Genomic DNA, 23853 nt, shown 5'->3' on the forward strand with positions numbered 1-23853 from the left:
CAAAATGAACTGGAGAAGGAAATGGCATGCCACTCCAAGCATCTTTGCCAAGAAAACCCCAAATGGGGTCATAAAGAGTCAGATACAACTTAAAATTGACTGAACAGTGTTTGTGAAACCCTTTATGAATGTTATGTCCTTTTTTCACTCATTATGATCCAGGGAAATAGAGGCTATAATCAATTCCACTTCGCATATGAAGAAATGGTAGCAAACAGAGATAAAGTGATACATGCAGGATTGGGTAGTTAGTAAGTATCTAAGTGTGGTTTGAATTCCTCCTCAACATCAGGTCCAATGCTCTACTCAGCACCACCTAGTGGCCTTGAGGAAGAGAGAGAGGGAGAGAGAGAGAGAGGGAGAGAGGGAGAGAGAGAGAGAGAGAGAGAGAGAGAGAGAGAGAGAGAGAGAGAGAGAGAGAGAGAGAGAGAGAGAGAGAGAGGGGGGGGGGGGAAGAGGAGGAAAAGGAAGAAAAGGAAGAAAAGGAAGAAGAAGAAGAAGAAAAGTTTTTTTAAAACACAAAATAAGGTGCTATGGTTAGAAATCCTAGCCCAGTGATGGCAAACCTTTTAGAGACCAAGTGCCCAAACTACACCCTCATGCCGCATGTGAGCCACCCCCTTACCCCAGTCAGGGGAGGGGAGGGAGGAAGTGTTCCCATTGTGCTGTTGGGCAGAGAGGCAGGTGATTTGAAAAATGTCCTCAGGCTCAGTGGAGAGGGGGAAGAGAGCAGCCCTCTTCAGCATGTGTGCCATAGTTTTGCCAACATGGCCCTAGGCTTATAGCATTGGTGCTAGAAGAAAACTAGGGATTCCAAGAGGCAAAGGTGAAGTAGGGGTTTATTCTATGCACAGAAAACAGACTCTGGAAAGGTTAATGTAGTAGAGATAGAAGCCCTTTTGTAAGGTAAGGAACAGAAAAAAGGTCATTTTGAATGGAATAAAGACTTCATAAAGAGTTATAAAATGTAAGAGGTCCAGAAGTGTATTTTAAAGTTAGATCCTGCTTTTGTATGTGAGTCTATATTCCAAACAGAGGAGTCTGTCTTTTGTCAGCTGTAAGAATGCATTTAAGAAAGATTTTTCAATTACAAGGGTTAAAAGAAAGTTCTTTTATTTAGTCCTTCCCACACATTTTACTTCCTAAACATTCCACCAAAAATCTTGTTATATATTGGAGTGTGAAGATTTTTAAGCAACACATTCTCAAACTTTTCTAATCTTGCTTTAAACAGTTAGCCTACTCTTGTACCTGGTAAGATCAGTCATTTTAAAAATGTAAGCTACAAAAGCAGTAGCACTTATGAGATACTAAGCAAAACTATATTATCATTTAATGATTAAAGAATTCATTGTCTAGGAGAATGTAAAAATTAAGGAAATGTTTCACTAGTACCCTGAGATATTATTTTCTAATCAGAAGAATAAGTAGCATTTAAACTTTCTTGTGGAAATCTTTTCATTTCAGAGTTGTGGGAAAAGGGAACTGGTATAAATAGCTTCTAATAAAGTTAACTGTCTCATTACATTTATCCATTTCCCACACTTCCCAACTGTTACGGAAATGTATTTCAAGTTTTTCAAGACTAAAAAGATAAAACATTTACATCACTGAATAATCATCATGAAAACTGACTTTGTAAAAAACTGGATGGGCAACCTATAGCACATGTGATGAAAGATGATTGTTCAGGGGCATGTGGACTGGCTCTTTTCCAATGCTTTCACACCTCCTTTCCCACCCCACCACCACCAGTGAGAACCAATTATGCTGGTAATACATCAGTCCTTATCCCCTTTCCCTTCATTTTCCTTTTTTTTTTAAACCCTTACCTTCCGTCTTGGAGTCAATACTGTGTATTGGTTCCAAGGCAGAAGAGTGGTAAGGGCTAGGCAATGGGGGTCAAGTGACTTGCCCAGGGTCACACAGCTGGGAAGTGTCTGAGGTCAGACTTGAACCTAGGACCTCCCATCTCTAGGCCTGGCTCTCAATCCACTGAGCTACCCAGCTACACCCCCTCATTTTCCTTATTGGCAAAATGACAAACTAGAATTGAGAATTCTATTTTCGATAGATTCACAACTTGTGTCTAACATCTAAAGTTTACGATTGTCTCCTTCAGAGTCCTCACATGGCACGTACCAACCAACAGCTTGCTGATGCTGACTAAGTTTTCTGACATAGAATTTATTCCTAAAATTTCTTGTTGCTTCTACAGATAAACAAAAGCAGTCAGCAATGGTATTGGCCCCAAGAGAATCAGTTTTAAAGGCTCACTCTGACATTGTCTCCTTTTGTGGGGTTATAAAATGTGAATGTGAACTTTGTTTTTCTTTATTTTGCTTTTCACACCCTCATTAAAGGATGATTTAGCTTGTGTTTGATATCAGAAAACCTATAAAATACACGTTTTATGAAACACAATTACATATGTATGTCAATTTAAAGTATGGTCAGCCAGCATTTAATTACTGTGCATCACATATCTAATAAATCCATTTCTTTCCATGACCATTGCTTCAGAGAAAGTGATACAAATTCTCTTGGAGCCACTCCTATTGTGAGAATGAGGGTTTACAGATAGAGCTCCCAAGAGCTACACTGGTACCTCTGTACTGTTAAAAGGCCTAGAAGAAGGTTTTTAGTTCAATGGATTTATGGGATTACCTGAGTCAGTTTCATAGGAGAATGAGAAGGTGTGAATGAATCTGTACCATTGACAGAACTATTTACATTGCTGGGATCATAGCTATATTGAAGTATTTCATATCACAATACCACAGTGAACACTAGCTTGATAGACAAATGAATGGAAGCACATGCAATCATATGCATGTATATACACAATTTTTAAACCCTTACCTTCCATCTTAGAATCAATACTGTGCATTGGCTCCAAGGCAGAATAGTGGTAAGGGCTAGGCAATGGGAGTTAAGTGACTAGCTCAGGGTCACACAGGAAGTGTTTGAGGCCAGATTTGAACCCAGTACCACCTATCTCTAAGCCTGGCTCTCAATCCACTGAGCCACCCAGCTTCCTCTTATACATGCACATTTCATTTAAGATAAATGATTACTATTCTTTATTTTATTTCCTCTATGAATTTTTCTCTAGTATAAACCATACATGTCTTGTTTCACAACACAATGAACATGAAAATATAAATTATATGATATTATACATACAACCTATATCATATTATCTACCTTCTTGGGCAGGAAAAATCTGAAAACAATTGTATCAGAATAAAAAATAAAAAAGACATTATTTTATAAAAAATGAGATGAACTGTAGTAGATGGAATACAAAGACCAGGAAGCCCTGGATTTCATCTTTAACCCAACTGAATGAATGTGAGTTTATTTGTTTCAGTTCCCAAATCAACTGAATAAGCAGACAATTTGGTCATTGCTTACTTCAAGGGATAAGTAATCAGAGTTTATAAATAACAGAGAAAACTTAGCTTGACTTACCTTGCCAGCACCCTCTAATTCTTTCTTATCTTTCTGGGCATGTCCAGCCAACATTTTCATTTGAATAAGTCCTCCTATAGCAATGATGGGCACAATTGCTAAGAGTAGAAATGTTATCTGCCAGCCATAGATCAATGAGATGATAATTCCTGTCCCAAGGTTGGCTATATTCTGGGCAATAACAGCCAATCTGGCACCAGTAGCCTGAAAAACACATAACAGCATTTTCAAAATGAAAAATATTTACCTTCAACTGAAGTTAATTCAACTGCATGAACTCCCAAGGGAGCATCTTGTTCATGAAATAATTTTTGAAAAGTCCTGGAATGTATATGGCACATTTTGATTTGTAAATCACTTTACATGTTAATTCATTTGATCCTTGCAACACTGACGAGTCAAATGTCATTAGTATTATTTTGCAACCAAAGAAAGCTTAAGTGACTTGCCCAGTGACATATAGCTTAGTAAGAGTCTGAGACAGAATTTGAAGTCAGGTCTTCACTACTACAACTCCTTCATTATACTACTGTTATACCAGAGGATATTAATTATAATAAAAATAACATTTATATAGCACTTACTATGTACCAGACAATGAGCTAAGTGATTTTTACAAGTATCATCACATTTGATCTTCTGAACAACACTGAAAAGTAGATGCTATTATTATCATCCCAATTTTACAGTTGAGGAAACTGAAGCAAAGAAAATATTTTGTGACTTGCTCAAGGTTACAAAGCTAATCAGGCTCTAAGACAGGATTTGAATTCAGGTCTTCCTGAATCTAAACCCAGCACTCCAACCACTGTACCTACCTAGCAGAGGGCAGGGATTGTTTTTCACGTGTGAATCCCCAGTGCCCAGCCTGGTGCCTTTCACAAAGCAGGCATCTAATAAAAGCTTATTCAATTGGTAGTCTCCAGAATTTACAAAGTTAGAGTACTTTCATGAAAACTTATAGCTTCTTCAGATATCATACAGTAGAGGTATTTTATATATGTATAATGTCTTTAAAAGTGATGAAAATGTATAAAAGGAGAATATCAGTTTCATGCTTAATTCAAAGAATGTCAAGAACAAAGGAAACAGGAAATCTGGTACTTACCCCTTTAACTTGGGAGGCATCAGTGGCAAGTCTTGTGGTCAGAGCACCAGTGCTGTTTTTAGGGTCATCAAACCAGCTTACATCCTGCAGCACAAAACAAACTTATGATCTTAACATTTTTCACCTGAGGGCACTGCATATTGCAAATTGTCAGTTTTTTCAATGTATCAATTCCTTTTGCTAAATTTTATTCTCTTCATCTCTCTTTCCTTTCCTTTCCTTCCTTCCTTCCTTCCTTCCTTCCTTCCTTCCTTCCTTCCTTCCTTCCTTCCTTTTTTAAGGGGTTAAGTAGATAGAGCTCTAGTCCTGAATTCAAGGAAGACCTGAATTCAAATGTGACCTCAGATACTTTCTAGCTGAGTGTCCCTGAGCAAGTCATTTAATTGATATCTGCCTAATTTTTCTCATCTATAAACTGGGGATAATAAAAGCACCCACCTCCCAGGGCTGCTGTGAAGATAAAGTGAGATAATATTTGTTAAGCCCTTTGTAAGCCTTAAAGTGTTTTAAAAATGAGGGTGCCTCCAGCATCAATGAGCATTAATAGCTCAGGAGTAGATTTTAAGTGTGCATTAATATTCTAATTTTTCCATGATTGAAATTGTTTAATTGATTGTTTAGAGTCAGGATTGAGGTCAGGGCTAATTTGTAAGATGGTGGTGATATTAGTCTAAAAAGGGAAAAGGATTCATTTGACAGGTGGTGGTCATTCTATCATTCCTATCAATTCATAGACATAAAGAGAGAATACCTGTCTCAGCATTGATTTAAACACCTGATATCGCAGCCTCTTTGTAAGGATCTCTCCAGCTGTGCCAAATGTGAAGCCCTGTTGAGATGAAATAACACATTAGAGAAGGAACAGATGATCTACTAAGTACTTCCAATGTACCAAGAACTGTGCTAAACACTTCACAAATTATCTCATTCCAGTTTTCTTTAATAAAACACTAGGAGCAGAGGTAGACTTATTACCACTGAGGAAGCCCAATGGCACAGATACTTCTAGTCAGTATATCTCTCTGCTTCTTCACAGTATTGGTTTGCCATATGACCTTAATGGCCAAGTATTTCTCTTGTTCTTGATTTGTCTGTTCCAGTTGGACTAGTCCCCTAATTTGATGGCCAAGGTCATTTCTTCCACTGTGATTTTTGCCATTTAGACCTCTCTGTTTATCTAAATTCCATACTGTTATCTATCAAGGCACTGGCTCAAGACCCATCATTTCAATGACATTTGCCTTTCCTACTTTCACTCTTCTTTGATCTTTCCCTTCTGTGAATTCTCGAGGGTTCTAGAAATCAGTAATTGTTTCAGTACTTCTGTGCTATCATCCTAGCATGTGGAAAGGAAGACATTCAATTTTCGTTTATTTCTGTAGTTATTTGTGGATATATAACACTCAAACACTTGTGTGTCACCTTCTATTCCCCTAACTGTTAGTACTCTTTCCCTTCTTTTATTATCATGTATACCGTATCTGTTTACATACTATAACTCTCCAGTAGAATGTAAGCACCCTGAGGGTAGGGGGCCAGTTTTTCATCTTTGTTTTGAAGCCTTGGCCACTAGTACAATGTTGTCTAATGAGAACGCCCTTAACAAATTCTATTGGATTGGACTGGATTACTAAATGTTACCTGAATGAACATATCTATTCAGCGAGCAAGATTAAGCCAAAAGGGTTATATTGGAGAAGAAATTACACTGGCCACATTTAGGCATGACACCATCTTTAAGTTGGCAATTTCATTCAAGTCATTTGAAAGCAATAATATTGGATTCTTGAGAACTAGATTTTCTGCTGGCCTTTTGTTATTATAGTTGATTTTTACCTTAAGGCACAAGTATAATCCTTACATGGCAAAGGCTCTCATTTCCACAAAAAGTGGATAAGTGGTGGCCTTAGGAAAGAAAATTGATAAAACATTTGAATTTTTAACCTTTTGTGATTTATTTCTGTATATTTCTTTTCTAGGTCATAGATTGACATTTCATCAAAGTAACTCATTTGTTTGATTCAACACAAGGTTTTTAGGATCCTCCCAAATTCTATATTCTTCTTAAATGACCAACTTTATGCTCATCTCCCTCTGATTCTCACTATATTCTCAGCCATGCAATTATAGAAGGGTCCCAAGTGGAAATTGGCAAGGGATGAAGAAGAAATGAAATGAAGAGAGGACAGAAGAAGCATGTACATGTTTTATCAAATTTGACCCATCTTTTAACAAAATCAATAGAGTATATACCCAAGCTGACCAAGCTCTAGTTAGTTTTTTAACTCACTGGAAAAATCAAGCAGAATTTACTATTAAATATCCATGGTATATCAAGGTAAAGAAAATTGTTGTTGTTTAGTCATATATGACTCTTCATGTCCCCATTTGGGGTTCTCTTGGCAAAAATACTGGAGTGGTTTGCAATTTCCTGATCTAACTCATTTTATAGATAAGGAAATTGAGGCAAACAGGGTTAAGTTATTTGCTCAGGACTGGATAGCTAATTTGTGTTTGAGACAAGATTTGGACTCAGGAAGAAGAGTCTTCCTGATTCCAGGACGGGCATTCAATGCACTGTGTCACCTAGTTGTCCACATAGACTTTGATGGTCTCCTTAATTGCTGGAGTCCTCCCTTCATGACTACCTTGCACATAGCTTATATTTACTTTGTATTTATTCAACATCTCCTTCCATATAGATACGTCATCTACCCCAAATAAAATAAGTATCATGAGAGTAGGGATTGTTTTATTGTCTTTGGATCATAATACCCAGGGCCTGGCATGAATTTAATAAATGCTTACTGATTTAGTGACCATGCTAAGACAAACATGAAACATGTCCTCAAGGAGCTTACACTCTGTAAGGGAGAAAACATGTATATTTGATAGGGATCTAATCCAAGAACTTGAATGACAGTCTGGAAAGCTACAGAGGCTTCTCATCCTCAACAGGGGAGGGGCTCAGGAGGATTAGAATCAGAAGGGAGGAGGAGATTCTATGAGTGGGAACCCTTGCTCTCTCTCTCTCTCTCTCTCTCTCTCTCTCTCTCTCTCTCTCTCTCTCTCTCTCTCTCTCTCTCTCTCTCTCTCTCTCCAGCAAAGGGGGAAGTCTCCTCTGAGACTGGATCCTGTGCACTAAACTAAATCCCTCCTTGAACCTCATCATCATCCCTATCCCCCCTCCAAGATCCCAGCAAGAAGTGGCCGAAACCTGAAAAGAGGAAGAAGCAGCCCTAACAAGATATCTCACAGCCCCTTGATATCTTGGGTCTAGACATTGCTCTGCTGTGACAAAGACCAGGGTTCACCAAACCTGAACCTCTCAGAGTCCAGGCTGTGAAGCCTGAATCTCTCAACTTTGGAGGGAAGGAAGGAAGATTTAGACAGATAGGGCCCTCCTTTCCCTTCCTTCCTGTAGACCTTAACCCTTTGGCCATCTTCCTGTTTCATCCTTCACAATAACTGTTTAGAATAAAGATTGTCATCTATCCTCAAATGCCTTCATTGTGATTAAAGGAAATAGTCACAGTGGAAGAGAGAGAGAACTGATTTCTTTCTCTTTCTCCAGGGGAAGAAGTTCATCTATAAGACCAGTTAATAGAGGGGAGTAAAAGGCAGACTTAGTGAGGAGACATATTTGGAGAGGACTGAAGGGGAGAATAACCCATCTTACCCTCCTTCTACCTTCTGTGCATATATCATCAACTCCTTCTATCCCTTGTCCAAAACTTGAGGGGGTGGGGGGAAGACTCCATTCTTTCTCCCTTCCTCCATAACAAACCCTCTAATACATATACAACTCTGTAGAGAATAAGTAAAATTCTGGATGCTTACTTACCTGAAAAAAAAAGGTAAAAAAAGAAATAATTCCAATGACTAAAAATAACAGTGAAAACAAATTTCCTTCACACCGTTGTTCTGAAGGATCTTCTAGCTTTCCAAAGATCTAAAAAAGATATTTTAAATATTTTGATTAAAGGAATATAAGAATTGCAATGCTAGGTGAGCACAACAGTCTGTGTGCCCCAATATTCTGTTGCCAGCCAAGGCCTTAAAATACAAGTAGAATGTTTTGTTTGAGGACATCAAACTTAAAATTTCTGTATAGTATAAAGCTTTAGGGATGTGGGAGGGATTCAGGAAGGGAATATGGGAAAGGAAGAGTATTTGGAGCTCAAAAATTTTTAAGAAGAATCCTAAAATTTGTTTTTACATTTAATTGGGAGAAAAGAAATTTTTAAAGGTAATCTGTAATAATTTTCTCTTGGAAATTTTACCATCTTACATTTGTTTAAAATTTTATTTATTCCATTTATACTTTCTGTGGGCCAGTTTTGGAAGGGTGATGCATTCCTTATGTGAAAATATTTTAAATGATAAAGTTCTCTACAAATATTAAAGGAAAGCAAGGTTGAGAGTTTTAGATCTATAGTGAACTGACACACAGGGCCTTTTCTTTTGGCAAAAGGTAAATTATTTCATTAAAAGATTAATTTCATGGGACTGAGTGCCATAAGGGTCTCATCAGACCTCTTCTTTGAGCTTCAGATTCATATCTCTACCCACATAAAGAATACAAAAATTTTTTTGCATTAATGTTTATTGTAGAAATAGAAAGGTTTTTTAAAAAATACATGACTTTTGGGGTTCATATACAGTCTACATTTTCTCTATTATAGTTATTTTATTATGCCTCAAAGAGGACTCACTTTGTTAACTATACATTTTATTCAGTACAGAAATGGCATCCTTTCAAAAAAACTTTTTTTATGTTTGAGAAACTGTGCATATTGTATACATTATTTTATAATCCAAGAGGTCATTGCATTTTCAAAATAATGAAGTAAAAACCAAGTTGAACCAAAGTTAAAGTAATCTAGATATCCTAAAATTTTCATGTTCCATTTCTGAATCGATATCTGTTTCAAGTTCAAACATACTATAAAGAAATACTTGTTTACTATAATAGATTGCTTGCTGCCTACTGAGATTCAGATTGTCAGAAACATTGTACTGAACTGCATATATTTTTAAATGTCATCTTAATCCACCTACTTTCCAAGATGAACTTATCAACATTAAGTATTGTGTAAAACTACATGCAAAACTTTCCAAAAAGTTTAAATAGAACCAAACTGGTAGTTTTCAGACTGGACATTTCAATCTTAAAAATAGATATATATGTATATAGTATATTGCATATTAAATTGAACATTTCAAGTAACTTAAATACTTTTATCAAACATCCAGCAAGATTCTTTTATGAAAAGAAATTGTTCTTAGAACAAAAAGCTAATGAGTGACTATTTAGACACCAATTTCTTGACACAGTACTGAGTCTGTGAAAATTTGAATTCTAAATAAAGTCTGTTGCATTGTTAACAATAAGAAAATTGATTTTATCCTATGTTCTACATATATGAAAGTGCTTAGCATAACAAAATAAAAACATGTTAAAGATTATTTGGTTCTAGCAATATTAATAGTTCAAAACTTTGTAAAGTAATTTATCATTTGAATTTTAAAATTTATGCAAATATCCTACCTCTTCAAACAAATTTTTTTAAAGAAAATAGCCCAAGTCATTATCTAAATTATTATTCATCCCAGTTAGCTCATCACAAATAGGCTAAAAAAATGAATGCTTAAATGGATACTAAACTATGATAAAATATAATTATGAAAGCAAATTCCATTATTTTATCCATTGTCTGCTATATTGGATCCTAAAAGAGGCTACCGACAAATAGGACAAGTACAATTCTCAGATAGCCAGCAATCAATACAATGAATATGAAACTCATGCATGCAAGGTAATTGCCTAAGCTTATTTCCTGTTACATATTCATTGATACAAACCCTACAGGTTTTACTTAGTTCACTCTCAGTATTTCCAAAGTTCCGTGTAGAAAGATTGTCAATCTGCTCTTTGGTTAAACCCCTGAAGTGCTCATCATCATCATACTCATCCATGATACCAGCTCTTCTAAAGCTACACTTCTTCTCTTCTATCATTGCAATCTAAAGCACCTGGGATGAAACTTTGGTGTTATCTTGGACTCACAGTCTCCTCTCACCTCTCATATTCAATCAATCATCAATAAGAGTAAGTGAACAAATTCAACTTTAAATTAGGATTGTAGGCTTTTAGATTTTGGACAGAATTTAAAATCATCCAATCAGCTTCTTTCTTTTACAGATGAGAATTGGAGTCACAAGGGGTTGTGACTTGCCTGAAAAATATCCATGTAGTGAGGTGCAGAGTTACTTCAAATCCACATCTCCTGAACTCAACTCCAGCACTCTTTCCTCTACCCCCATGCATGTTTACATCAATACAGACCTATAAACAAACCACTGGAGTAATTTTGAGTCTTGTTACTCTTTCTAAAAGGGCATAGATGAAGCTCATCTTTTGATAAGTAGATGCCAAAGAATCATTGCAATGGGAATTTGTAGCATTGGCAATTTCTATTAGCCTTATTCTCTTCAGACTCTACCTAGAGGCATATTAAATCTCTCTTTATATGCCCAAGGGCTAATTTTGTTTAAGTTTATTTAAAAGTGTGAATTTTTTAATGTTCACTCTTGATCACAATATAAAGTGTTTTCCAGATTACATAAGGTAATGCTCAAAATCTTATGCATTCATTGGCATGATCATCCCACTAGTAACTCTTACCCCAATAATCCTGGAAAATATTATGGCAAATGCTGGTTGCAGACCTCCATTGACAATAGCACAAAAAATGCCAACCACAAAATAAGGCAATTCTCTCTCATTCATCTTCAGAATCTTGAGAAAAGAAACTGGAGGCACATCTTCATCCTAGAAAATAAAGATATCATGAGAAGTAATAGATCTCTCCAAATAAAACAATTTCAATGTGAGTGTTCATTATCTGCTATCAGCTAAAGCTTAGAGGAATATAGCTTTCTCCAGCCTGGTTCTTGAGTGACTTCCATTAAGAGAGATCATCCAGGGGCAGCTGGAGCACCAAGCCTGGAGTTGAGAGGACCTAGATTCAAATCTAGGCACAGACTTTTTTTTAGCTGTGTGGTCCTATGTAGATCACTTAATCCCAATTTTCTAGTCCTTACCACTCTTCTATCTTATAGTTGATATTAAGACAGAAAGTAAGGAGTAGGCGAAGGAGAAGGGGAAGAGGAAGAAGAGAAAGAAGAAACCACCCATCATTTGTGTCTCCCTTCTTTTGTTGCTTATTGGTGAGTATCTAATTGCATCAGTCCAGTGGGCAGGAAGGAGGACATTTATTTTGTAATTTTCAAACAAAGATCAGTGAACTTCCAGACATGTCACACTAACTTAAAATTATTGGCTGTTCTTTTCATTTAAAAATATCTGTGCTATTTTGACTAAATAGAATGGTAAATTCTCATGTCAGACCACAAGGGAAGGTATCTACTGTTTTTTTTCTCTTCTCCATTAAATATCAACTGTGTGCAAAACATAGCATGTCAGGTGATGATGATACAAAGACAATACCCACCAATTTTGTTCTTTCACCCTTTAAATTCTAGATCTTTTACCTTAAAAAAAGTAGTGTCAGCAAATTCTTTTTAAAAAAGCTAAGCAAAATATTTTTATTTTTCAAACTCTTATTTTTCTCTTAGTAACAATTCTAAGACAGAAGGGCAAGCAAGGACTAAGCAAATGGAGTTAAGTGACTTCTCCATGGTCATACAACTAGCATGTGTCTAAGGCCAGAGTGAACCCAGGTCTTCCAGACTTTGGGCCTAGAGCTCAATCCACTGTGCCAATTAGCTGTCTCTAAGTGAGGTTTTTTTAATTATGTTTTTTCAGTTACATGTGGAAACAACTTTTAGCCATTGTTTTCTGACATTTTAGGATTCAGTTTTTCTCCCTCCCTCTGTCCCCCCCCCCCCTTTCTGAGGTGGTTAATAGTCTGACATAAGTTATATCAGTGCTTTCACACAATACATATTTTGATATTCTTCATGTTATGATAGAAGACTCATGTCACACATATAATAAAAAACTCATGAAGGAAATGTCGTGGAAGATGGCATACTTTGATCTGCAATCAGACTCCTACAGTTAATGCTTTGACTGTGGATAGCATTTTTCATCATTAGTTCCTTGTGGTTATCTTGGAAACTTGCTTTGCTGATTTAGGTTTAATCCTTCACAGTTGATCATCATACAATATTTCTGTTACTTTATACATAGTTCCTTGTTTATACATCATTTCACCTTCCAGGTTTTTCTATACTCATCCTGTTCATCATTTCTTATGGAGCTCTAATATTCCATTACAACCATAAACAACAAATTGTTCATTCATTCCCTAAGTGATGAACAATATCTCAGTTACCAATTCTTTGCCACTAAGGAAGCTATTTTTAAAAGGTGTCAACACATCAATTTGCTAATTTCACATAATTAACAAGAAAGTATAGATTCAGAGTTGAAAAGGACATTAGAAAACATCTGATCCAAAGTCATTTTACAGATAAGAAGACAGAAGTCCAGCTAGGTTAAGTGATTATAAGACTCATAGGCAGAATTTGAACCCAGTTCCTCTGTGTAACAGTCCACACCTGTGTATGCACAAGGGAAATAATTAATCTGTAAGGATTGTCTTAGGAAAGCCCATGCTTGGTCCTGTGCATGGCAAGAAAGGCATTGACCTTTGATCCCAGCATTCCTAAGGTTTAGGCGGGAACTCAGGTTTCTTTGTGCTCACCTGGCTGAGACCACCTACGCCTCTGACATTGTAATCTACACCTGAACCAATGGCAATCCACTGTGTCTTTATTAATGTGTATTATGTACATTTGCATCTCAATGCCAATAAATACCAGCAGCTCAGAGAAAGCCAATCCCTTATTACCTCTCACCAGTCTCTGTCTTTCCTGGAGCTTGGCCTCTGGCCAAGAACAGCTTTCTCATGGAATTTCCTTTATTTCTGTGAAACACCTCTCTTTCTTAATCTCCTATCCTCTACCTGGTATGATCTGTGATTAGAGCCCTGGCTCTAAGGGATCTTAACTTTTCTCTCAGCTAATTTCTATACTCGTTGTTATCTCCATGGTGTTAATTTAAAGTTACCTAACTGTCTCATGTCCTTGTGAAAGTTAGGTAGCTGGAGCTTGATGTGTGTAGCTCAATTATTACAAATATTGCATGGGTGTCTGCCTCCTTTTTATCCATCCCCTCGGCTCAGTCCTTTCCCCCAAGGTCAACCTTCTATCTTTCCTTTCTTGTGGGGGCTGCTGGCCAGCCCCCCAACACTCTGAATGTTCAGCACTACATCCTTTCCCCTATGTAATTCAGAGTGCTCATTTAAATTGTGTATTTTATGGAAAGTATCACATTTGTTAAGATGATCAGATGAGAGCAAGGATGAAAATTTTCTCCTGTTTTCTGTTCTCATATTTTTGACTATTTCAGATGGAAACTTTTTATTTGTTATTTTTTTTTACTAGATAGGAACATTTTTAAACCCTTACCGTCTTAGAATCAACATTTGGTATTTATTAGTTCTAATACAGACGAGCAGTAAGGGCTAGGAAATGGGGGTTAAGTGACTTGCCCAGGGTCACATAGCTAGGAAGTGTTTGAGAGGCCAAATTTGAACCCAAGGCCTCCCATCTATGGCCTGACTCTCCATCCACTGAGCCACCCAGCTGCCCCCTAGATAGAAACTTAAATCCAACCTAGCATTGCCTTAAAATTGTCTAACTTTTCATCTATTATTAAATCATTATTTCGTTTGTAAAATAATTCTACAAAACTCCTCATGGCCTGATGGTTACTCTAAGTTGCCTTTATAGCCCCAGTACTTAGCACAAAATTGTTGTTCATTCTTCCCTTTTGAAGAGGACCAAGTTTAGATATAGATACACATGCATGTGTACATATCTATGTACACACAAATATTAAATTTTTATATCACCTCTGCATGAGACAAAAGTGATGACCCATCCAAATAAACAAACTTGGAGTCAGAAGGTAGAAGTAAAGAAAAGCAATTTAATCCCCTCCTGAAAGGGGGGGGGACTCAAATGACAGGCTAAGAAGCATCAACTGACTAGGCAGCAAACACACATTATTTACATAAGGCTCTTCCTCCCTTCCCTTCTCACTGAACCTTGCCTTAGAATCTAAAACACCTATGACTAGGCTGTAGATTCTTCCAACCCACTTCAGATGAGGTAAGGAGAGAAACTGGGCTTTTCATTGCCCTTTCTGTCTTCCATCAGTCTCTCTCCTAAGTTTGTCCTGGGGGCCTCAATCAACAAAAGGTAACAAACTAGCCTTTGTGAGCTGAATGCTTGTTCTGAGAATAGCACACTCAATTCTATCTCACCCAGTCCTCCCTCTTTTTTTTTTAAGAGACATGTTATTCTCACTTGCCTCAGTTTCCCCTTCTGGTGTTTCTGCCAGAATGGGTGGTTGCATAATATGTAATAAGCAGTGCAGATAATTGTCAACTTAATTAATTTAAAATTTAAAAATTGATTAACAATCAATTCTATTTTGCTAGCACTTGATAAATTCTAATCTTCAAATGCTCATTCACTTGGTTGCTTGGGATATGGAATTTTCACTTTGATCATCAAAATTTGGTATAGCAGGAAAATATTAATACTGTTGAACTTCAGGTATAGGTTAATCACTCATTCAATAACCATTTCCCTCAGGGATCGTCAGACTCCAGTGGGCCTTACTGAGTAAGAAGGATCCCATCTTAGCTTAGGCTGAGATTGCCCTCTCAACTTTATAAGGACCTACCCTTATAACAATTTGTATTCCTCTGAGTGCTTTGTAGTTTTTCTTGTGAATGGTGAATCATTTAGATAGCTGATACCTGAATTCCAAACTCAAATAATATTACTTGAGATCCCAAGTGCTTTTACCTTAAATAGCAACACTTACCCTTGGTATTCAAACTCCATTATCTTGAAATTCCATAACCCAAACAAGCTTTTTTCTTACAGATTCATAGAAAAATACTTTTTTTTTCAAACTTCCCCCTCCAATAAATACCGATTCTGTATTTTCTTCATTATTTTAGTCCTCATAGCCTCTCCTTACTCTACAATAGATCTTTAACTGAAAAAGAATGTATCCACAACTATTATAATTTATTTCTTCCCTGAAAATACTCAAGGCCATAAATGCTTACCCCTATTTCTTGGTAGTGGGGAAACGAGATGGTTAATAGCTTAAATTTACTAGCCTCAAAATATCCATGTTTTTCCCCTTTAAAGCCTCTCCTCAAAGCAGAATAGAACTCCCTACTTTGTCTTTCTCCTCCTCACATACCCTATGTATTTGAAACTTTACATATGACATCCCTCCCGCCAGAGTTTACTTAAAAGCCCCATTCTCTGATCAAATCCTTTAAAAACTAGTTTCTTTCATAGTCTAATCCAACATTCCTCTCAGCTTCTTCTACTTGCTTTTCACTATCATTATTAAAATAAATTTCACTCCACCAATATTCTTTTAGCTGCTATACTTGAAACAACAAGAACAAAATAGAGAAATATCAGGTGTCTACATGTACCTCCCCCCACCTCTGCAAGGAGGAGAGGTGTATTTTTTAAAAAAATAATTATTTTTTTTCTATAGCAACTCATGAACAGTCTGCTGAGATGTAAAGAATGTAGAAAACTAAGGAAATTATAGATCCTTGAACCATTCTAATAAAACAACTACTGAGTTTTTGCTACTATATTATATTTTTCTTTAATGGTCAGAGAAGGGGGCAGCTAGATGTCTCAGTGTCTAGACAGCCAGGCCCAGAGACAGGAGGTCATGAGTTCAAATTTGGTCTCATATACTTTCTGGTTGTGAGACCCTGAGCAAGTCATTTAACTCCAGTTGTGTAGCCCTTACCACTCTTCTGCCTTGGAATCCATACTTTGTATGGAGTCTGAGATGGAAAGTAAGGGTTTTTCAATAATAATAATAATAATAATAATAAAAAGATTATAGAAATAGAAAGCTGACAGAGTAAAGAAAGAGCTTGATGGAAAGATAGACAGGAAGGAAGGCAAAGAAAACAGATGTTCTGCTGTGAGTTGCTTGCTTTCTCTTCTACATTTTAGATGCTATTAACAAAGTACAAACTTAATTCTGTCCTTGCTTGACCTCCTGGGGGAAATGCAGCCCTGGTCAGATCAGCAGAGAACCCCCCCCAACAGACTTACAAGCTTCTTATCTTCATCATCTCTATTGTGTGAAGTCTGTGGCTTCTTTATACTTGTGTGAGTTGACAGTCTTTTTCGGATACTGAATTCTGAACCTTTTGTAAATGAGTCCTTTATTTCCTCTGCCACTCCATCACTAGTGCCGTCTGATTCAATCTGGTTTCCTCCTGTCTAAAATAAGAAAAATATGCTTTATAGACAGTATCTGTCACCTACTCAGTCTGATTAATGAAGAAAATTTAAGCTGCAAACAGGAAATGATAATGTTAATATTCTGTGTAATATTCTTTATCAGCAATGGATTAGCAAGAAATAGTCATTCATCCATTTAATTCATACCTGTAGGTATATGTGTATATATAGAAACATACACAGACATATTTTTCGTTGTTCAGATGTTTCCATTATGTCTGACTCTTCATGACCCCACTTGGAGTTTTCTTTGCAAAGATAGTAGAGTAATTTGCCACTTCTTTCTCTAGCTTAGTTTATAGATGAGAAAATGGAGGCAAATAGGATTAAGTGACCTACCTAGGGTCACATAGCGAGTAAGTATCTGAACTTTGATTTGAACTCAGCAAGATGAAATTTCTCGATTCCAAGCCCAGCATGCTAAGTGCCATTTAGGTGTCCCTATGTATCTCTCACACACATGCACACATACCTATACATATGTATTCATAACTAAAATTAATAAGTCATTGAACCCACTGTAATAAAATCATGCAAACAATGAAATAAAAGTACACAAAGAGAATTGTAGTAAAAAAAACCCTAGAAACTTAATGTTAAAATATGGCCATCATAAGTCTTGTTCACTTTTCTTTTCTGCAATGATTCCTTAACAGGTTCTCTGGTGCAATTACAGAGAACACTTATCTTGACTCTTCTCTTAATCATCTTTCCAACATATTCACAAATTTTCTCCTGTAGTTACCCTTTGTTGAGGACTCAAATATAAAATAACACCCTAAAGCTACGTTTGCCAAATATTTTTCCATCTTTTTAAAGTATTCTTGGAGAAGTGCTATTTACTTACTGTATAAATCATAGCAAAACCCATGTCTATATAGGAAAACTGGAAATATATATAATGTACCTGCATGGTGACAAGTTTGAAGTAAACTCCTTTCTGTTTCATTAATTCATTGTGATTTCCTTGTTCCACAATAACTCCATCCTCAAAACCAGCTATGACATCTGCATTACGGACTGTAGACAAACGATGGGCTATCACGATAGTGGTACGACCCTCTCTTGCCTATGGAGAAAGGAAACTGGAATGAAGCAAAAAGCAATTGCTCCAGGCAGAAGATCAAGCACTAATAAGATATGGAACTGGGGGCAACAATAACCTTGCAAGTGGAATTTCTGTATACCACACATTCTCCAATGTGTAACAGAATTAGTACAAAATGTTCAAAGTTAAAAGAAACTCTCCAGCACTCTGGACAGTGCCTTTGGAAGAATTTATAGGAATATCTGTGTAAGAATTGCATAATGTCACTAGCCATCACAGTGTAATCTGCATTAGTGGAAGGAATAGCCACATAAAGAAGATAATGAGTTTGTCCATGTAAGAGTACCAAAAAAAAAATACCTCAAAATTTCAAGATTGTCATTATTGTGTTGATGACAATGTTATCATTGAGGGTGTTTTATTCTTCATATTTTTATCCCCAACACCCAGCAGAGAATATGGTATATAGCAGAAATTTAATAAAATTAATTGTTAATAATACATCAGGTGAGATAATCAATAACCTGGAAAGTCTAAGTTTTGAGTCAAAGTTTTCATTTTTATTCATATTTTAATTTGCTCACATTATAGAGGCAGCATGGTAAAATGGAAATTCCAATGGATAGAGAGTCCAAGAACCTGGTTCAAATTTTGTCTCTGTCCCTTGCTAGTTGTGTGACGTGGGACAAATAGATTTACCTCTCTCAATGTATTCATCTATTAAGATGGAGTGTGGTAGATTTTGTTGTTGTTGTTCAGTTGTTTCAGTCTTGCCTGACTCTTCATGACCCCACTTGAAGTTGTATTACCAAAGATACTGGGTTTGCCATTTTCTTCTTCAGTTTATTTTAAGATAAGAAAACTGAGGCAAATAGGAAAAAGTGATTTGCCTAGAGCCACATAGCTAGTATCTGAGTCCAGATTTAAACTAGAGTCTTCCTGACTCCAGTCTAGGCACGCAAACCACTGATCCATCTAGCTCCTCAGGGAGGGAGGGAGAAGGCTGGGTATAGATTAGATGGCCTCCACAATTCTTTTTAATTCTAATATATGATTCATTCAAGGTCAGTTTAATGCAACACAAATGCTAAACCTAAATATGCACAATTGCACTACTGATTTCCAGAATTAGATTAATAATTTGGACTTTTTTAAAGGACAGAAAAACTTATAAATAGCTATCATTCTTGGTTTCTATTCTATGATTTCTATATTAAGTTTAAATAGCTGTTACTGCAACAAACATCTAAAAAGCTGTAAGCACAAGAACTTAATTATAAATACATGCAATGCCAGTTAAAATAGCCTTCATAAAGAGACTACAGATAGTTATTGTATCTTTGAAAAACCATGAGGTCTTGGATTGTAATAGCTTAACTAAAGAGTCTATGAAGAGATAAAATTTAGATACTGTTAATTGTGATGGCTTACAAGAAACTATGCAGGAAACAAAATGAAAAGACCAAGAACAAATTTAATTCTCTAGAGCAGTGATGGTGAACCTTTTAGAGACAGAGTGCTGGGTCCTCCTCCCCCGCCACATGCCATGTTCCTCCCCTGCACCAAGTGCTAGATGTGCCCCCCCTCCCTTACCCCACACAGAGGAGGGAGGAAGCACTCCCATTGGGCTGCTCCGTGGAGGGGCAGGTACAATGAGGAATGTCCTTAGTAAGTGTAGAGAGGAGGAAGGAAGTGGCCTAAGCACTCTTCCCAAGACCCTCTGCCTTTATAGTAATGAACTCTTGGTGAGGGGGGTGGGGGGAGAGGGGAGGAGAGCTGTGTGCCCACAGAGAGCACTCTGTGTGCAATCTTTGGCACCTGTGCCATAGATTTGCCATCACTGTTCTAGAGAATGGAGTTTGATATCTGGTAAAGAAACAAAAAGAATTCTTAAGAATACATTAATCAGTATCTTGAGATAAATGAATGCTGGTATGGTATTTTGAGAAATAAGTTAGCAGTTATAATAATCTTTAAAGGTGACTTTGGCTATGATCCTTCTCATGGTTGATATATTGTTGATGATTAATTTAAAAATTACTTGTAACACTTTGAATAAATAGTATAGCCAATATCCTTGACATTTATTTATGCATAGGAGATGAAAATGTTTTACATGCATGTACACATATAAGCTTCAATAGTTTAAAACACATCCACCTAAAAGCATTTGCCCACTGCATATGCTAGCCTTCTCCTTCCTCCCCCTTTTTCTCTTCCCCACAATATTTTAAAAGTCTAAGGCCTTTAGTACAGTTTTAGTCTATTTAAACTATTAAAGTTCAAAATGGCATAAAGACTTTGGAAGCATTCTGTATATTGAGTATACATACAGATATGCATATATATGTGTAGAAATATATATATTATATGTCAATCATAAAGCACTATCAAAATTTAAATAGCAAAAAATTATTCTTAGCTAAAATTTTGCTCATAAAAACCAAAGGCTAGGATGTTTTCTTGGGATAGTTGATACAGATTATTTTAGAAATCAGTGGAGAAAATTCTAATTTCTTAGAACAATTAAAAAGAGCATTCTTATTTAGTTGTTTAGTGATGTTTGACTCTTCAGAACCCCATGGACCAGAGCATATCAGGCCCTTCTGTCCTCTCACTATCTCTCAAAGTCTCTCTAAGTACACATTTGTGGTTTCCATAACAACATTCATATTATTCTTTGCTGTCCAATGTTCTTATTCCCATTTCTAGTCAAAATTAATTTTGTTGAAATTCACTGACCTTATCCAATGCCACCTGTACAACTGCTTCACTTTCAGTATCCAAAGCTGATGTTGCCTCATCAAGCAGAAGGATCTTGGGATTCCGGACCAGAGCTCGAGCGATTGCTATTCTCTGCTTCTGTCCTCCACTCAGCTGAGCTCCTCTTTCTCCAACCAGAGTGTCAAATTTCTATTATTTAGGGAAAGAGAAAAACACATCAGAGTAGCTCTCAATGTTCCTCCATAGATCAAAGTACCTGAAACAATGTACACCTATACACATCATGTTCCTGATACACATTACTGAGGAGAGTTATTGTTTAGTAACACCCACTACTACCAGGTAAGTCACCATCATTGGGCAAAATGGCATAGTACCTTAAAACCCAAAAAATGTAAACAATCTCAATATATACATACATGTACACATGAAAATGTGCATATGATGCACACACATGCACTCCACATAAATGCAACATATAACATACACATATGCACATGCACACATATTCACTTCTGAAGACTAAATGACAAAAGGCCCCTGGAAGGAGAGTAGTGCTTTGGTAGAGTTATGAGAACATGAGACAAAAATCACGAACCCAACTTGTCCTTTCCATTCTTGCTGAGTTTTGCGAGTTATTAATATTTAAGGGCACAGATAACCTGAACTGAAATATCAGGTGAGCCCTGAGGAGTTACCATCAAAAGTAAAGGCAAAGTAGTGAAAAAGGCAGATTTGACCTGAGGGATTCTAGCTGGATGGATGTAGGTGTGGGTCTGATTTGCAAAGGAGCACAAATAGGTCACTTTCAGCTGTGCTCTCTTATAAGAAGAGCAGTAACTACATTAGTAGAGAAGGCTGCTTAGAAGTTACAAATGAGTGAAGAACCAGCAGATGGCAGTATAGAAGAGAAAGTAGCCCAAAAGAGAACTAAGAACAAAAGCTACTAATGTAGCTCAGTGGGGAATTGAAAAATTATTGATTTATATTGATCCATAAGCTATCCCTAGTTTGTTATGATCTATCCCTAATTCATTTTCAATCAGCATTAATCAATTTAGTGTGATTATATAAGTGATGGCTAGATATACCCATGTTCATATGTTTGATCATATAGATATTATTCTATATTATACTCACATCAGGCTAAAGAGATTCTTTCTTATATTAGTCTTTTTAGGACACAAGAAGCAGGTTTAAGAGTGTATACTAAAAGCCAGGAGTGTACTTGATTAACCACAAAAATGCCCAAGCTATGGGCCCTCTCCCATGATGATTAAATGGTTTGATGAGTAAATGCCAACACGTGGAAGGGGATCACCCAGATCTCCTGTCCTCTGCCCTCTGCCATTTTCCCATCACCCAACTTGGGGAGATAAGTATTCCACTGTCCATATTATGACCCCTTATTTAGCAGAGGATGTATATCCATTTATCCTGTGAGCAAAGATGACCCTTATGTTGTCCCTGAGGAGAACTCTTGTTGTCCCTCTTGTGAACACCAATTGGAAAGTCCCCAAGTTAATTTAGAAGCTCGATGACCCTTTGCCATTTCTTTTAGTTGCCCAATGTTGGGTGGGATTCTGCTCACTGAATGATTGTCCAACTTCTGCCTATTACTCGGGTGGGGGTAGAGATCTCCCTAGCCATTGCCTTGAGATCACCAAGGTAATCATGACACCACCAATAAAAATTTATATTTTGTGATACACTATCCAGATTGTCTGGGACCCATAGGTTATAAAATCTGTGCTGGGGAGCAAGGGGCCATCTCAGATTGTAAGGAAGATCTGTAAAGATTCATTAAAGGGGGCCATGTCCCTTTAATAAATGGCTATTGGCTTGGAGTTCAACCTCAGTTGTCTAATTACAGATTGGCCAGAATTTTTGGCATGACAGGAAGCAGCACTCAGAAACTCTAGAAGCAGAGAAGACTTACACCTAAGCTGAACTCTAGGAGCCTTGATCTTCTAGATAATGTATCTTTCTTCCCTTCCCTATGAAATAGTAACCTAAAATTGTATATATATACATATATAAATATAACTAAAATAATAGTTTATTTTAAGATAAGGGAAGGAAGGGAAGGGAATTGGGATGATCTATATGAAAACTATAAATAATCTTTCTCCCCAAAATCAAGTTGATAGCCTGTACTCTTTAACACTTCTCTACCTATAAATATAATTCCTACAACTAGATAAATTAACCCCTCTTAGTTAATATATATATATATATATATATATATATATATATATATATATAAGTGGTAAGGAAATGAATGTTGTAGGAACAGGGCTCAAAGGAAAGGTCTCACTGACAGATGGCTTAGGTGTCTCAAGTAGCTCAGACAGTCCACAGGATACCCAGGAACAGGTTGGATCACAAGGAAAGCCACAGGAGAGAGAATATCTAGCTCTCTAGGTCCACCCCAGTAGACTAGACAGAAAACTCCTTCTGCCTGGAAGCAACAGAAATCCCTGACACTTCTCCAGAGTTCTGGAACCTTCCTGCTTCTGCCTTTCAGCATTGCTCCTGCTCCTGTTAATTTCCCTATAACACCTACCACTGCCTTGGGATACTGAAAGATTGTGACCATATGTGTATGGTAGTATTTTCCTTGTTATTTGTGCAACTATTCTGATTTTAATTAAAAGCTTTGTCCTTTGAATTAACATGTCCTCTTATTGGATGTGATTTTTATTAAAAGAAGCATTGGATTGAGGTTTATGAACCTCAGTTTTGCAAAGACATTGGCCAAAGAGTGCCTTGAATCTAGGGGGAGAAAAGAGGGTAGCAAATGTAGTTTTCAGGAGCCCATTTTTAAGGAGAGTTCAGTCTATACTGCCTAATGCTGAGATAGATAGTTGCTTACATTAGGAAGTTTCATGATAAAGTCATAGGCATTGGCTTCTTTGACAGCTTTCTTGATCTCTTCCATGGTGACATCTTCACGGCCATAGCGAATATTTTCAGCAATTGTGGTGGCAAACAGAACTGGCTCCTGACTCACAACTCCAGTAATTTCCCTCAGGTACCTTACATTTAGGGTCCGGATATCTTGTCCATCAATGGTGACCTGGGAAAGAGACAAATT

The 23853-nt window shown here is 36.8% G+C and overlaps 1 protein-coding gene across 2 annotated transcripts in view; it reads right to left on the reverse strand.

The window, feature by feature from the left end:
• LOC100027271 (ATP-dependent translocase ABCB1-like) overlaps positions 1 to 23853 on the reverse strand; it is a 119159-nt gene that overhangs the window by 43249 nt on the left and 52057 nt on the right. For both annotated transcript variants that reach the window (XM_007504942.2, XM_056800162.1), the window contains exons 13-21: positions 23632 to 23835; positions 20775 to 20945; positions 17892 to 18053; positions 16793 to 16963; positions 11271 to 11417; positions 8427 to 8534; positions 5334 to 5411; positions 4583 to 4666; positions 3475 to 3678 (exon numbers count right to left, since the gene is read on the reverse strand). In XM_007504942.2, the coding sequence (XP_007505004.1) occupies positions 3475 to 3678; positions 4583 to 4666; positions 5334 to 5411; positions 8427 to 8534; positions 11271 to 11417; positions 16793 to 16963; positions 17892 to 18053; positions 20775 to 20945; positions 23632 to 23835 (1329 nt within the window). The remainder of the gene's footprint in view (positions 1 to 3474; positions 3679 to 4582; positions 4667 to 5333; positions 5412 to 8426; positions 8535 to 11270; positions 11418 to 16792; positions 16964 to 17891; positions 18054 to 20774; positions 20946 to 23631; positions 23836 to 23853) is intronic.

The sequence above is a fragment of the Monodelphis domestica genome, chromosome 5 (genome assembly GCF_027887165.1).
Source record: "Monodelphis domestica isolate mMonDom1 chromosome 5, mMonDom1.pri, whole genome shotgun sequence".
NCBI classification, from domain to species: Eukaryota; Metazoa; Chordata; class Mammalia; order Didelphimorphia; family Didelphidae; genus Monodelphis; species Monodelphis domestica.